The 13,033-nt window shown below is 40.2% G+C and overlaps 1 protein-coding gene across 2 annotated transcripts in view; it reads right to left on the bottom strand.

Moving 5' to 3' along the window:
• ptprea (protein tyrosine phosphatase receptor type Ea) overlaps window positions 1-13,033 on the bottom strand; it is an 80,071-nt gene that overhangs the window by 8,970 nt on the left and 58,068 nt on the right. Inside the window, exons 3-11 of one of the 2 annotated variants that reach the window (XM_084740216.1) lie at window positions 9,704-9,781; window positions 8,159-8,255; window positions 7,622-7,695; window positions 4,620-4,756; window positions 3,245-3,335; window positions 1,511-1,587; window positions 1,090-1,126; window positions 893-990; window positions 94-213 (exon numbers count right to left, since the gene is read on the bottom strand). In XM_084740216.1, coding sequence (XP_084596342.1) covers window positions 94-213; window positions 893-990; window positions 1,090-1,126; window positions 1,511-1,587; window positions 3,245-3,335; window positions 4,620-4,756; window positions 7,622-7,695; window positions 8,159-8,255; window positions 9,704-9,776 — 804 coding nt within the window. In that variant the 5' untranslated portion in view covers window positions 9,777-9,781. Of the gene's footprint in view, window positions 1-93; window positions 214-892; window positions 991-1,089; window positions 1,127-1,510; window positions 1,588-3,244; window positions 3,336-4,619; window positions 4,757-7,621; window positions 7,696-7,832; window positions 7,990-8,158; window positions 8,256-9,703; window positions 9,782-13,033 lie in introns of those variants that run through there. The other variant, XM_084740217.1, reaches the window with a different exon arrangement.

Raw genomic sequence — 13,033 nt, 5'->3', positions numbered from 1 at the left:
AAAGTGATAATGAAGGTTTTTTCCCCCAGATTTTTACCATTTCCATCAACAAAATACGTTAAATACACAGCTATTGTTACAGTGTCTACTTACATATTGTATGCAGAACTTGCGTATAGTGTAGTCCACGAGGACAGTGAAGTCTTCTACTGCCACCCTCACATTCCCGTAGGTCCAACAGCCCTGATCTGGCCAGTACTGGTAACACTTGTCCTGAGGGGAGATAATGCCAACCATTATTCAATAAATCAAATAACCTAAAAGGGGAGTTGTTCTTCTGTATCGTATTCAAGGACTTGCCTTTTGTGAGACAAAATGGTTCAAATGCAAAAGCGCACATGCTTCAATTTCACAGCCAGTCAGTCCAGATTAGAGTAAATCAGAGAGGTGAAAGCACTCAATATGAGACGCTGCTGGGTGATTATGATACTGACTTAGAGGACTTAATAACACATTATGTAGCCATTGATTTCAATCCGTCACATGCTGATTTGAATCTTCGCCAATTCCCTTCTTATTGATCTTCGTAGCCTCTCGCCCTTCTCATTGTTCAGCGAATGAGCTCTGGTTCACTCAACGGTTCACACAATAAAGACTGTGCAATTATAGCAGAGAAAAAGAGATGTCAGAGGGGAGATCACAGGTATGAAATGAATCGGTTAAATTAAACTCCATCATTTCACCTTGGACCATAACCAATGAAATCGATTTGAAGCACATTTCTTCTCAAATCTCTTTGTGATGCTCCATTAATCTTCACAAAGTGTCAGAACAGAGACTTGGCTGGAACTTGTGGGAATGTGTTATTTTGTCTATGACACTTCAGCTCCGTGAGGAGAACAGCTCCCCTGAGACACATCAAGAAATAAACAAGACTAAAAAAATCACTCACTTCTTTCCTTTCTTTCAGATTTGTCAGCATGACAACAGTCGCTACTTTCTGCTCCCATATCATCCTCCAGAAATCTGCTGTGGTGTCTTCTTTTGGACCTGTGAGACAAAAAATGTTCAATTATAATCAAATAAGATTTATTAAGACAAGGTATCAACATAATTATGTATGTCACCTTTAAGTGCACTATATCTCACCTTGTGCTGCAATGAATTTGTTCTTTTCTGTAAAACCCTGTTTAAAAAAAAAGTTAATTAAGAATATTAATAAAATGCTCAAACAGCTTCGAATGGACCTAGTGGTGAAATTCTCTCTTCAGCTGCTGCCAAGGTCAAGAATTTAAAGAACTTTAAATCTCAACATTTTCAGCAAAGAAAAGAATTTAATGGAAATGTCAACATCTGTAATTGCACAACAGATGTGCAAACTGCTGAGAGCTATTGTGTGACACCACTGGAAGCCACAGAATAGCTACAAATGGACGTCACAGGGAAATTGTTACCAAACAACAAACCAATATTACATTGATTTATAAATCTGTGGAGCAGAACATAATTGCTATTTTGGTACAGTTAGTGTTCAAAGAGTGACGAAAGGCCCCTAAAACGTGTAACTTACATCAATGTAAGAAGCATTCACATAGTCTGAACAGGGATTTCCATCCAGCTGAGTCAACACCACTCTGGAATGATCATCTGTTGATGAAAATATCATTGGAAAATTTAGAGGGTGACAGTGGAAAAACAATGCACACAGTCTGTCACCCTGCTCCCATTAGACACCAGGCAGTTATCATAAAGAGCATTTAAGGAATAGTTTGACTGAAATACACCTGTGTGGTTTTTTGCTGGGCATTAGACAAGAAGATTTATATTCACCCTCTCATCTGTACATTGAATATGAAGCTACATTCAGCAGCTGGTTAGCTTAATATTGCATAAAAATAAATATAAAATATAAACATAAAATGGCACCCAAAGCTAACAAAATCTAGAAGCAGTAACGTCCTATTGTCTCTCATGGATGCCTGGCAACTGCCTCCAGCAGAGAAGTTGTCCATCACGAAGTCAGACTCACTATATGGTCTGAACGTAAACAAGCTAGCAGCTTTTACATCTTCTTTTGTAGGGATTTAAGTGTTCCACCAAAACAAGTTCCTCCCCAACACTATTTTGCAAGGTACCATCACTGCAACTTGAGCGATTAAGATTATGATTGGTTATTTAAGAAATACAGACAAGTGGCACCCTGTTGGTTGAACCTGCGCCCCATGCACTGAGTTCTCTGCAGTGGCTGTGGGTTCAATTCCAGCTTGCGACCCTTGCTGTGTGTTGTCCCCCCACCCCTTCTCCTGTCTAACTTCAACTATCTTATCAATTAAAGGCATAAAGGCCCCCTCCAAAAAAGCACCAAGTCAGAGCATTATGTCCCCTACAGCAGGATTATAATGTGTGGAACCAGATCTTACTGTTCTGGCTATGTAAGACCATCTGATAACCTTCTGTAAAACAGCAAGTCGCCATTTGTTGTGCAAATTAAACAAAGTTTAACTTGTTAACTACTGGCCTTTAGAGGTGCTGGTAGGCAGATTTTTTTTTTTCTTTTTTTTTTTTACAGTTAGAACCGAGCTACCAGTTTCCCCCCACTTCACTTTCATTATGAGCTAACCAGCTGTAGATACCAACCACATATTTACTAGACGGATGGAAGAGTGGCATCAATCTTTTCACCTAACCCTTGGCAGGAAAGTCAGTAAGTAAGCACATTTCTCAAAGTGTCCAACAACTCCACCACTTTTTACGTGGATGTCCAATCAGTGTTGATGCTAAATGTAGTCAATTAAAGCAATAAATTCCTAAGTGCGTGCTATATTGACCGAGAAAGCGGAGTTCTCCTGTTCGCAGAGCTGTGCTGGCAGTGCCTACATGTACCAGGATGCTTTGTGTGCAAGCTTCTGACACCCACGTTGCTGTGTATCACCAGCCTTGCCTACAGCTATTACTTTCTTTGTCAAAACATAGCATTAGGTGACTAAGGTACTCATCTAGCAGGAACCCTGGCCCAGTAACCATCAACACTGGTTGGATACCCACATAATCTCTTTAAAGATCAGAATGCATGGGTAAAGAAAATATACAGTGAATTATTACTAAGACAGTGATCTGTGATAGGAGCTGCAATTGTAAAAAGGAAGCGGGGTGAGGAACATTGTGAATGAATACATAAGCTGAACTGTAAAAAGGAAAAACTCTCATAAAGACAGAAAGACACGTGCACACATACAGGAAACTGAGAGCTCTGGGTGTGAGTAAAGTGAAAACCTAGTTCCTGCAGAACAGAAAGCACACTCACAGGGAAGGATGTTTGGGTATCTGTTCTTCTCCTTGTTGTCGTCCTTGTTGGCCTCCTCGTACGTCCCATGGGCATTACCCCCTGGCAAGGACTATAAAACAAAATTACAGGTAGATTCTACACCCCCCGTACTGTAAAACGGTCAGGCAGGGTGACTTTTAACTGCTCATGTGCATTGTGTTCTGCCGTATGTGAGGCTTTGTGCGGCACTTCCTCTGCTACCGACAATAAACAGTCCTCCATTAAAGGCAAAGAACTTCAACTTCCTCTGTCTGTGCTGACAAACTGTCTGAATAAAATCATACTTGTATGTGTTAAATGGACCATGAGTCACACATTATTTTGCTTAGATCCTCAATCATAGTCAGAAATAGTCAAGAGGGTATTTTTCATACATGTGGGTGTGTATGTGTACACTATGTGTCACGTACAATGTGACACACATCTCCAGTAGTTTTCCGGCATAAAAAAATACACAAGTCTGAATCTTCTGCTTTCAGATGAACTTTAACTCAAATTTGAAGTATTTTATACACTGTAAAAATGACAAGAAAAGACAAAAAACTCTAAATTTCAATAGGTTTTGATCCCTTTTAAGTTTTGAAAAAGGTTTATCAACTAATGTTTTGTTGAAATAATTTACATTTCTTCTTCAGATAAACTTGAATCTTTGAGTTTTAGAAACCCCCAGAAATGTACTTCAGAAATCGTTGAATAAACTCACTGAACTGAAAGTGAATAATGTGTAATAATTTCAAAATCAAATTCCCAGCTCACCATGAAATAGCTGTTTTGTATTGTTTTGAAATATAATTTTTTCAAGTTTATCTAAAGAACAAAAGTAGATTATCTCAACAAAATATTATAGGCCAGCAAAACTTTGTTTAGTTTATTTCAAAACTGAAGAATTTGAGTTTGATTCAAAACTCAAAAATGTAGTGAAGGCAGTTACCTTGAAACACTTTTTTTTTCTTCACAGTGTAGGTGTTGCCACAGCTAAAAGCACAAAACACCCCTTTGTGTTCTATATGTCAAAAGCTGCACAAGTTGCATAATAATTTTACTGCTTTATTATTTAAGCTAACTTGCAAGGTTAAATAGAGCTTTAAAAAGTACAATACAGATGTGGTCACAGTCTAAATCAACAGTCCTAAACCACATTTCATAAAACAAAAAAATAAATAAATAAACTGCTGAACAGAACTCAACCAAAATCCTACAAATCATGGAGTTTGAATGCACCACAGTGACTCAGTACCTTAACCCCAGATGCCTGATGTAAACACTACTTCCAGCACTCGTACAGAATACAGAAGACTCTGCCTTGCGACCACCTGTTACTCTAACCTCCAGGCGGAGAAGAGAGGACACTTACATTGTACTCCTCCCTGAAAAGCTTGCCATCGTCTGCTGAGCGGAGCCTGTACTCCTCCTCGAGGTGGTCCACCGGGATGGGGAAGTAGGTCTTAGAGGCTGAAGGGGATCTGGGCAGAAGGACCACCGTCTGTTGCTCTGTGGGGAGAACAGTTAGTGGGTTTATCGTCCCTGCTGGACTAATAGAGTTTAATGTTACGGTGGTGAATTATTTGTTGTGTTAAACAATAAACTGATTCATTATTGAGTCATTATTGAATTAACAACTCAGAGAAATTAATTATTATAAAACAGGATTGGGTTTAATTAGACCAGTGGTTCCCAACACTTACCCACATACCCCCTCACAACACAACCTGTCCTGTTCCAAACATGTCCATTTTAAGTTGATTTCAAGCTGGATATTAAATTAAAAAAAACATTTAGCCATTACTTTTAGCAAATGCAGCTATTATAACTATTTAACCATTTACATTTCACTAACTGTTTCAAATGTTTAGCCATTACTTTTAGATAACTGTAATCTATCTGCTCACTTAGTAAGTAGTTTTCATGCCCTGTCAATCACAACACACAGTGTTCAGGTGTGATTTAATTTATATACTATATTTCAAATCAATATCATAATTTCGGCTTCTTCAGTTTAGTTTTCATTTACTTTCCTGCAACAGCAGAAGTACCCCTGGTTGGGAATCACTGACTTTGACACAAAGCCATGCTACAAGAATTTAACAAACAGCTCATCAAAGACCAAAATAAATGTCAAATTGATTTAAAATCTCATGACATGTCAGTGTTTGTTTTCCAACACTTTGATAAGTTAAAAAAAGTGTAAGTATTCAGTGATCACCAAACATCAACAGGTGTTAGAAAACCAAAGAACCCTAAGTAGAAGCCACTTACTGCACCCCGTAGGCATATTTTGAGTAGAAACCCCCTTCCGACTACTGTAGACATTCGGTTAGCGCTCACAAAATTTTGAAAATGTAGGTTGAAGAAGTACTGAGAGAGTGTTAGTAACATGAGGTTCCCTTATACCGCCACCCCGTATACCTGACCTGGTGGTATAGTTGTGTATAACGACTCAGTACTGTATCCAAACTCTAAAACACAACACACATCAAATGACACACAGCATGTACAGTCATAAAGGTACAACACTCATTAAAAATAGCATTTGATTCATTCTGACATCATGTTCATCGGACAGAACACAGTGCCCACACTTCTGCTTCAGTTTTACTGATTAAAAAGTGAACAAAAACTGCCTTATGACAATAACTCAAAATGAACTCTGTATATATACTGTAATGCTTTCCCAGCGTTAAAGTGAAAATTAAATATCACACCACTCTTTTAAGAAAAAGTAGACCACAATCACAGTAATTAACAGCTCAGTGTTTGTTATTGTTACCTTTGGCTGTGTTGTGTGTTTTACAGCCATGTATCCTACTTACATTCCTATCTGCTAGAATATAACCTGCTCTGCACAAGCTATTGTTAATGCCAGATAAAAAAACACTTCCTAAAGAACACTAACAGGTTTATCAAGATGTGTTGTTTCCTGTAAAGTCCAATAACTGTTAGCCTACTTCACACAAATCAGGGGACTTGAAGGACTTGAGATCTAATTTGAGCTTTAGTACGACTTCAGCAGAAAACCATGTATAAGTAGTTAGTAATAAAGCTTTCCTTTGACTTGGAAATGTTCTCATCTCTAATCAACGTATAGACTTGACTTGCGTGGTTTTTTCTGTAGGTTATTGTAGAGGTATTGCAGTTTGAGATGCATACACACTCCAGCCTGGGCTGAACTTTGCATCGGCTTTATCAACAGCGTGAAAGAAATTATCAGTTAAAGGTGTGAGGTATTAGTAGCGGCACACTCCCACGCCACATGTTGGGCGTTGTTTGTCAACCCACTTTTTACTCCATTAGTTCTCAACCTTTTTAAGTCACGACCCACCAGAATAATCAGGTTGACGTTACTGATGCATTTTCTGGGTTCTTTACTCCTCTATGACAGTAAACCGCATATGTTTGGGTTGGGGACAAAACAAGATATTTGAGGATGTTACCTTACCCTATGGACCAAACAACTAACTCGTTAATCGAGAAAATAATCTACAGATTAATCCATAATAAAAATGAAATGAATAAATCATTAGTTGCAGCTCTAGTAAAAAAAAAATATCCTCCAGTCTAAAATACAGCCCTCATTTCATGTTACAAATTGCAAAAGTTGCATGATACCATCAGGCCAGAACCACTGATTTAGTCCACCGAATAATACATGTTGTTGGTCTTCAATCTCCTCTAACATTACTGTGCTTGTCTCCAAAAAATTGCTTTTCTCTTTTGGTCCGTGTCTATTCCTGACAAAACCTTCGTTTCTGCTTGCATTACATAAAGGGGAAATCACTGACTGTAAGGCAGATGCCGTCAATTCTAAGTTAATTTAAGATCACAGGTGCTTACGTCACAGATTTTCTTCTGTGAAAAGAAGTACATAAGCAAGGTTTTTTATGCTCGGTATCTGTTATGAATTGAACTTAAGCACACTTCTGAAAATGATCTTAAGACTAAGTTCAAATCTAAGAACATTTTTATAAATGAGGCCCCAGATTTCATTTAAAATGCTAGAAGCTCAGTGGCATTTGCTCTGATCTGTGCACCAGTAACAGTGTATACTAATTTGAATGCAGCATAAAAAAAGCTATAAAAGAAGGTGATGATAAGATATAGTTTTGCTCTTCACGTTAACCACAGGAAGTACAACACAACCACGATGCAGTGGTGGGACAATCTGCACATACAGTCACAAACAAACTCTGACACTTTACACCTCCCACTATCTGTCTCGACATCTTTCCTTTTCTTTAGCTCATATTTCTCCTCTACATTCTCACTAGGCTTCTTTTGACAAGCAGCTATATCGCTCTCACAATCAACAGTCTGTCAAACTTTTTCTCACAGTGTCCAGTGTTTTTATAACAATGTTACCTTGTTCCTCCAGGATGCCATTTGGTATCTTCTTGTCGACTGTTGTGACGACTGCTTTTCTCTGGTTTTTTAACCTGCCAGGGCAAAAAATGCAATAAAATGAGAACAATTCAGTCATGTCATGGTAAAATAAGTTCAATTTTATCATTACATCAGAGCTAAACAATATTTAAAACGTAGGTAACCATGAACAAAAGCCTATCCATCCTACCATCTGAAACTTGAGAAGCTATTCTTTCTCATTAGCTGATGTCTTAGAAAGACGGAGATCTAGTCCAAATGTGGTACAGAATTTGTTCTTCGTTCTCTCCTGTTGCCTGTCTGGGTCCACTGCCTGTTCTCTTCTCACTAAGCATGAGAGTGGAGTCAGCTCGCAGCACTTCCTGACCGGGCTCCGCCTCAGTGACTAAAGGAGGAAGTGTTTGTCACCCTCAGCTCTGCCCCCAAGCCTGGCTCACGGCCAGTCAGGGAGGCCCCGGGAAGGGGGCGAGGTCGATGAGGTGGTGGAGAGTCCTTTGCAGGGGTGGGAGAGTTTACCTGAGGAAGTACCAGGCTAGCAGCGCGATGATGAGCAGCAGCAGGGACAGGACCAGCACAGTGGGGAGGATGTGTGAGTTGGAGGATGCAGCATTTTCTGAGGAAGAAGGAGAGGCAGAGCCGGGGGTCAGGGAGCACCGTCAACAAAAGAAGCAGGAAGAAAGGGGGCAAGGACGACGATATATGTGCATATGTTTGTCTGTGCTGCATTAAAGGGATAGTTCAGATCATTTGATGTGGGGTACTGACTGATAGTCAATGTATTAGCGGCAGTAGATGCTGGTAGGGGAAGCGATGAAGGGCACCAGCACAGAAGCTAAGCAATGAACTGCTGTGGACAGAATGTATTTTAGCCACCTATAAAAGGTCCACACTAAAGGAATCAATATCATTTTAAGGGTACACTAAATATAGATTATTTCCACTATTTTGCCCTGAGAGAGCCTTTTGAGACAGGAAGCCACTGTTATATAAGCCAAACATCACTATCTCTGAATCAACCAAACTCCATAGGTGAAATCAGTAACTTTAACTTTGCAGAACAAGGGACTTGTTGGTCTACAAGTGCCTGAGTTGGTTAGTGTGTTTGTGTTATCATTTGATTTCTGTGAACCTGAATTCTCCTTTTAACACACTGAAGCCACACAATAACACAAACAAACTACCAGATTGAGGAAGCAGAAGACAGGTAACTTATGTGGTCTGCAAGGTGAAATGACTGATTTTGCCAATGGAGTTTGGTTGATTTGGAGAGATTGATATTTAGTATATATAATAGTGGTTTGCTGTCATAAAAGGCTGTCTGACAGCAAAATAACACTGAAAATATTCTAAGTATATATACTTAGACTGGTATTGATTTTTTTTAGATGTAGCTCTTTTTAGGTGGCTTAAATATTTTTTTGTTGCAGACCCTGTCCACAGCAGAACATTATTTAGCTTTCATGCTACTGCTGCTCTCAACTTCTCCAAACTGGGAGCACGCCGGCCACCCTCTACCGTAAATAATACAATGACTACCTACAAACACCTAATGCAGTCACACAACAAATATCCAAACTACCCCTTTAATGTGTTTGAGCCATGTGTAATATCAAAACTTGGCACAACAACACACCTCCCATGTTCTCTTCTGGCCACAGGCCTGATTTAATAACTGACTTCAGCAGTATTTTGTCTGCAGAGATAAGCATCAGCTCATTTCGGCCTGTCGGTACGTCTCACAGAAAATCAGAGGCTTTAAGAATGGAGACGCAGCCAAGAGTCACGGCCACAGCCAGCTATTAGCTGAGTTTATACAGACGCACAATAAGCCGTAAATTACTGTCCGGGGCTGCTGAAGTTCATTGTGATCCGTTAATAACAAGGCTGTAGAAAAGGCTATTATCAAGCAGATGCATGAGCTGAGGAGGATGCATAATAATCATATCTTAGGGGAAAGTGATGACTGCAGTGGAACGCAATGGGATTTTGTTGCTATCTCACATCACTCAGTGTTGCTCAGTCTCACATGTCGAGGTGCATCGCTCTTGTTATTGTTCTTACCTTGTGTATTGTTGCCATTGCCAGTGGAATTGGATGTTGTTGTGGTTGCCACCAAAAACAGAAGTGGGACCATTGTGACTGCAGAAAAACAAAATGAAGACGGATATTAAATTTAGTGCCAGACATGTCCGCAAAGTCCAGATTCATGAGAACATGGCCGCTGGATAATATCACCATTTAGGGAGCAAACAAAAGCTATTGACAGATCTGAAGCATATTTCTTTATTGGTGACTGTTGCTTTCAGGAATGTGCTCATCGGTGCAAAGTTCACTGAGGCACAATGGAACAACACACTCATATCCTGGTCATTCATAAGTGCTGTCATAACGCTCACCATGTAATGCCTAATATGTCCACATGGGGGCACAATACTGCAATATTTAAAGCATAAGACTGGCCACAATAACATGGTTTCTCACCAACCCATTGAGAAAAAAAATGACATCCTGCTCAAGGGAAACATACATTTCTAGATGTCTAATTTATGGGTGTATCAAAAGAAAAAAAGTTTTGTATGTGGATTAAGGTTATGGTGACATTATTGTCCACAAAATACCTTTATTGCAACGATCAAGTGCTGCACAATGGTGATATGATTCAACAATTAGAGGTAATAATAATTACAATTATAATTTTCACAAAAAAAAAAAAAAGAGATTAAAATCATGATAACGTGACATTTGCTGGGGTCCATACCAAACAAGCTAAGGTTGCAAATTCTGTCCATTTTCCCAAACTGATGGTTGAAAATCTTAACAATTGATTGATAATTAATAACATAAAACCACACGTTTTTCTCGTTTTAATTTTTTCCCCCCTAATTTCAAGTTCCCTTATTCAAATGCCTCCACAATCTCAAGAGGCGAAAACCCTGCCATTTCTAGACTATTTATTAATTTTCTATTAATACATTTTTAATCAGTTCTACACTAACATTCCTAAAACAAACATGATTTCTTACATCTGGAGAATAGGATTTGTAGGTCAGAGCACTCTGCAGCACTACAGTACTTCATTATAATGCTGTTTTGTCACTTATTTTCCTTTATCAAAAAATTGCAGCTTCTGTGATTTTGCATATTTTGATCAGTTGTGCAGCTCTACAAACATCTCAACTCAATGTACTGCTCCTTCCCACTCTAATAAGGCATATGTTCATGGTATAATCAGAGCGTTATCAGATTGAGCAGTAGTAAAAGCCACTCTGAGCTGATGATAACAGCTGTTTTCCTGCTCTTTCCGTGGCAGTGCCATGCTGAAACGTGCCACTTCCAGGATATAGCATGTGTAGGGTCTTAGCGTGCTCTATATTAGAAATCACAACACTAACAGATGTAACATGCATGCCAACAAGAGGGCTGGATGTCAGCTGACGCTGGTTAAGCCGAGCTAAACTGGATGTATCAGATCATGAGAAGTCGGGCAGCGAGGAGCTTAACACCTACACCCCTCATGCCCCGCTCTTTAGATAACATCACTCCAACACAAACACCCGTTCACATGCACACAAAGACGTACCCATGCACTCAAACACCCACAGCACCGCGAGCTCTGTCCAGACTCCCCCCTACACACAGTCAGTGACATCCAGGAGTCTCATCTGAACGATCATTTTCTCCTGCAGAGGAGGGAGGATACAGGAGGATCTCTGATCGATTGTTGTTTGAGCATTCAGAATGTGTTTCACGTCACATTGATTTAGATGCACCTCCTTTATTTTGTTAGCTGTTGGTAACATTTGAAAAACAATAAGCTTTGAGGTGTTTGCTGTTTTAAAGGTGTTTTTTTAAAAGGGATAATCCAGATTATGTGAAGTGAGGTTGTATGAGGTGCTTATCCATAGTCTGTGTATGATGGTCAACTAGAGAAGAAACAACAATTGGTTTTATGATAAAACGTGATAAAATTCCTGACAAAATTATCATCAGATTTAAATTAGTGTAATAACTGTTTGATTACCATTATTTGAAAAGCTCATGGTAAATACTGGTATTGGTAAATATTACACTCTCTCACGTAACCAAACTCCATTGGGAAAATCATTAACTTTACCTCTGGGATTATAGGAGTTACCAGACAACCGCTGCCTCATTAGGTTTGTTAGTTTGTGTTATTGTGTGACTTTTGTGTTTTAAAAGGTCAGTTCAGATTCAACAAAGCCACACAATAACACAAATCGAGAGAGAAGTAGACCAGCAATCCCTTTGATCTGTGGGGTAAAATGACTGATTTTGACAGTGGAGACTGGTTACATTGGAAGGGGCAATATTTGTCTTATTTAATAGCAGTTTCCCGCTGGAAAAGTCTGTCTGATGACAAGGTTAAGTGGCGAAAAGAGTCTAAATATAGCATACACTTAAACACATATTGATTTTATTAGGTGGTTAAAATATGTTTTGCTGCTGACCCTGTCAACAGCAGTACCTTGCTTAGCTGGTACATCTCTCTGCTTCTCCAAACTGGGAGAGCTTAGTTGGAGTCTAAGCAAAACGGACCAGCCCAGAGCTGCTATAACCATGGTAATGAAGCAAAGCAGAGTGTGCTTTGCCCCCCCCACCCCACACCCCACTGCAGGTGTGTGTGTGTATGTGTGTGTGTGTGTGTGTGTGTGCTTTGCAGCTGCGGTGAAAAGAAAAGCCCGGGCCAAGTGCATAGTCAATGAAGACACTGTGTTGAAGCCTCCACGCTGTGCCGCAGTGTCCTGTAATGTGTCCAGGCAGGACACTGGAGGAATGTGGAGGCAGCAGAGCAGAGACACTGACTGCAGCAGAGGAGAGGGGGAGCAGAAGGTCCAGGTCAATAATATTTCCTGGAGCGATTAATAAACCCTGACATGTTACCCCCCCTCTAGCTCCGTGGGGAAGACTGATGAGAGAATTCTAATGAGAGAAGAAGAGAGGAGAGGAGGAGAGCGCTGCTACCCCCCCTTCTCCCCAGCTCTCCTCCCTCTTTATCCCCCCTCTCTTCTGCAAATGTCACAAGCTTGGATGAGGGGGAGGATAGTGAGCTGAGCAAGTACAGCGTGTATGAATCCGGAGGGTAGGACTCTGTGTGTACGGCTTGAGGTTTTTGTGGTGTGGAAGTTCACTCGTGGCGCCGTCTGGGACTTTCCACTACACAGGCTGTATTGAATTTTATGTATGCTGTGTCTGTTTGTTTGTTTGTGTGGACGGTGGCTCAACAGGGACACCCAGCAGAGTGCTCATAGCTAGCCCTAAGGCTGTGTCTTGTGGTTAAGTGTTGCTGCTTCTCGTAAGCCTCCCCTGGTCCCTGGCTCCCTCTCCAGCACTTCTGGAGATGTCACGCTGTCACGTTATTGCCTCCAAACC

The sequence above is a fragment of the Lutjanus erythropterus genome, chromosome 17 (assembly GCF_056507025.1).
Source record: "Lutjanus erythropterus isolate fLutEry1 chromosome 17, fLutEry1.hap2, whole genome shotgun sequence".
Lineage (NCBI taxonomy): Eukaryota > Metazoa > Chordata > Actinopteri > Lutjaniformes > Lutjanidae > Lutjanus > Lutjanus erythropterus.
The sequence above is the reverse complement of the archived record's forward strand: the minus strand, read 5'-3'. Positions and strand labels throughout refer to the sequence as shown.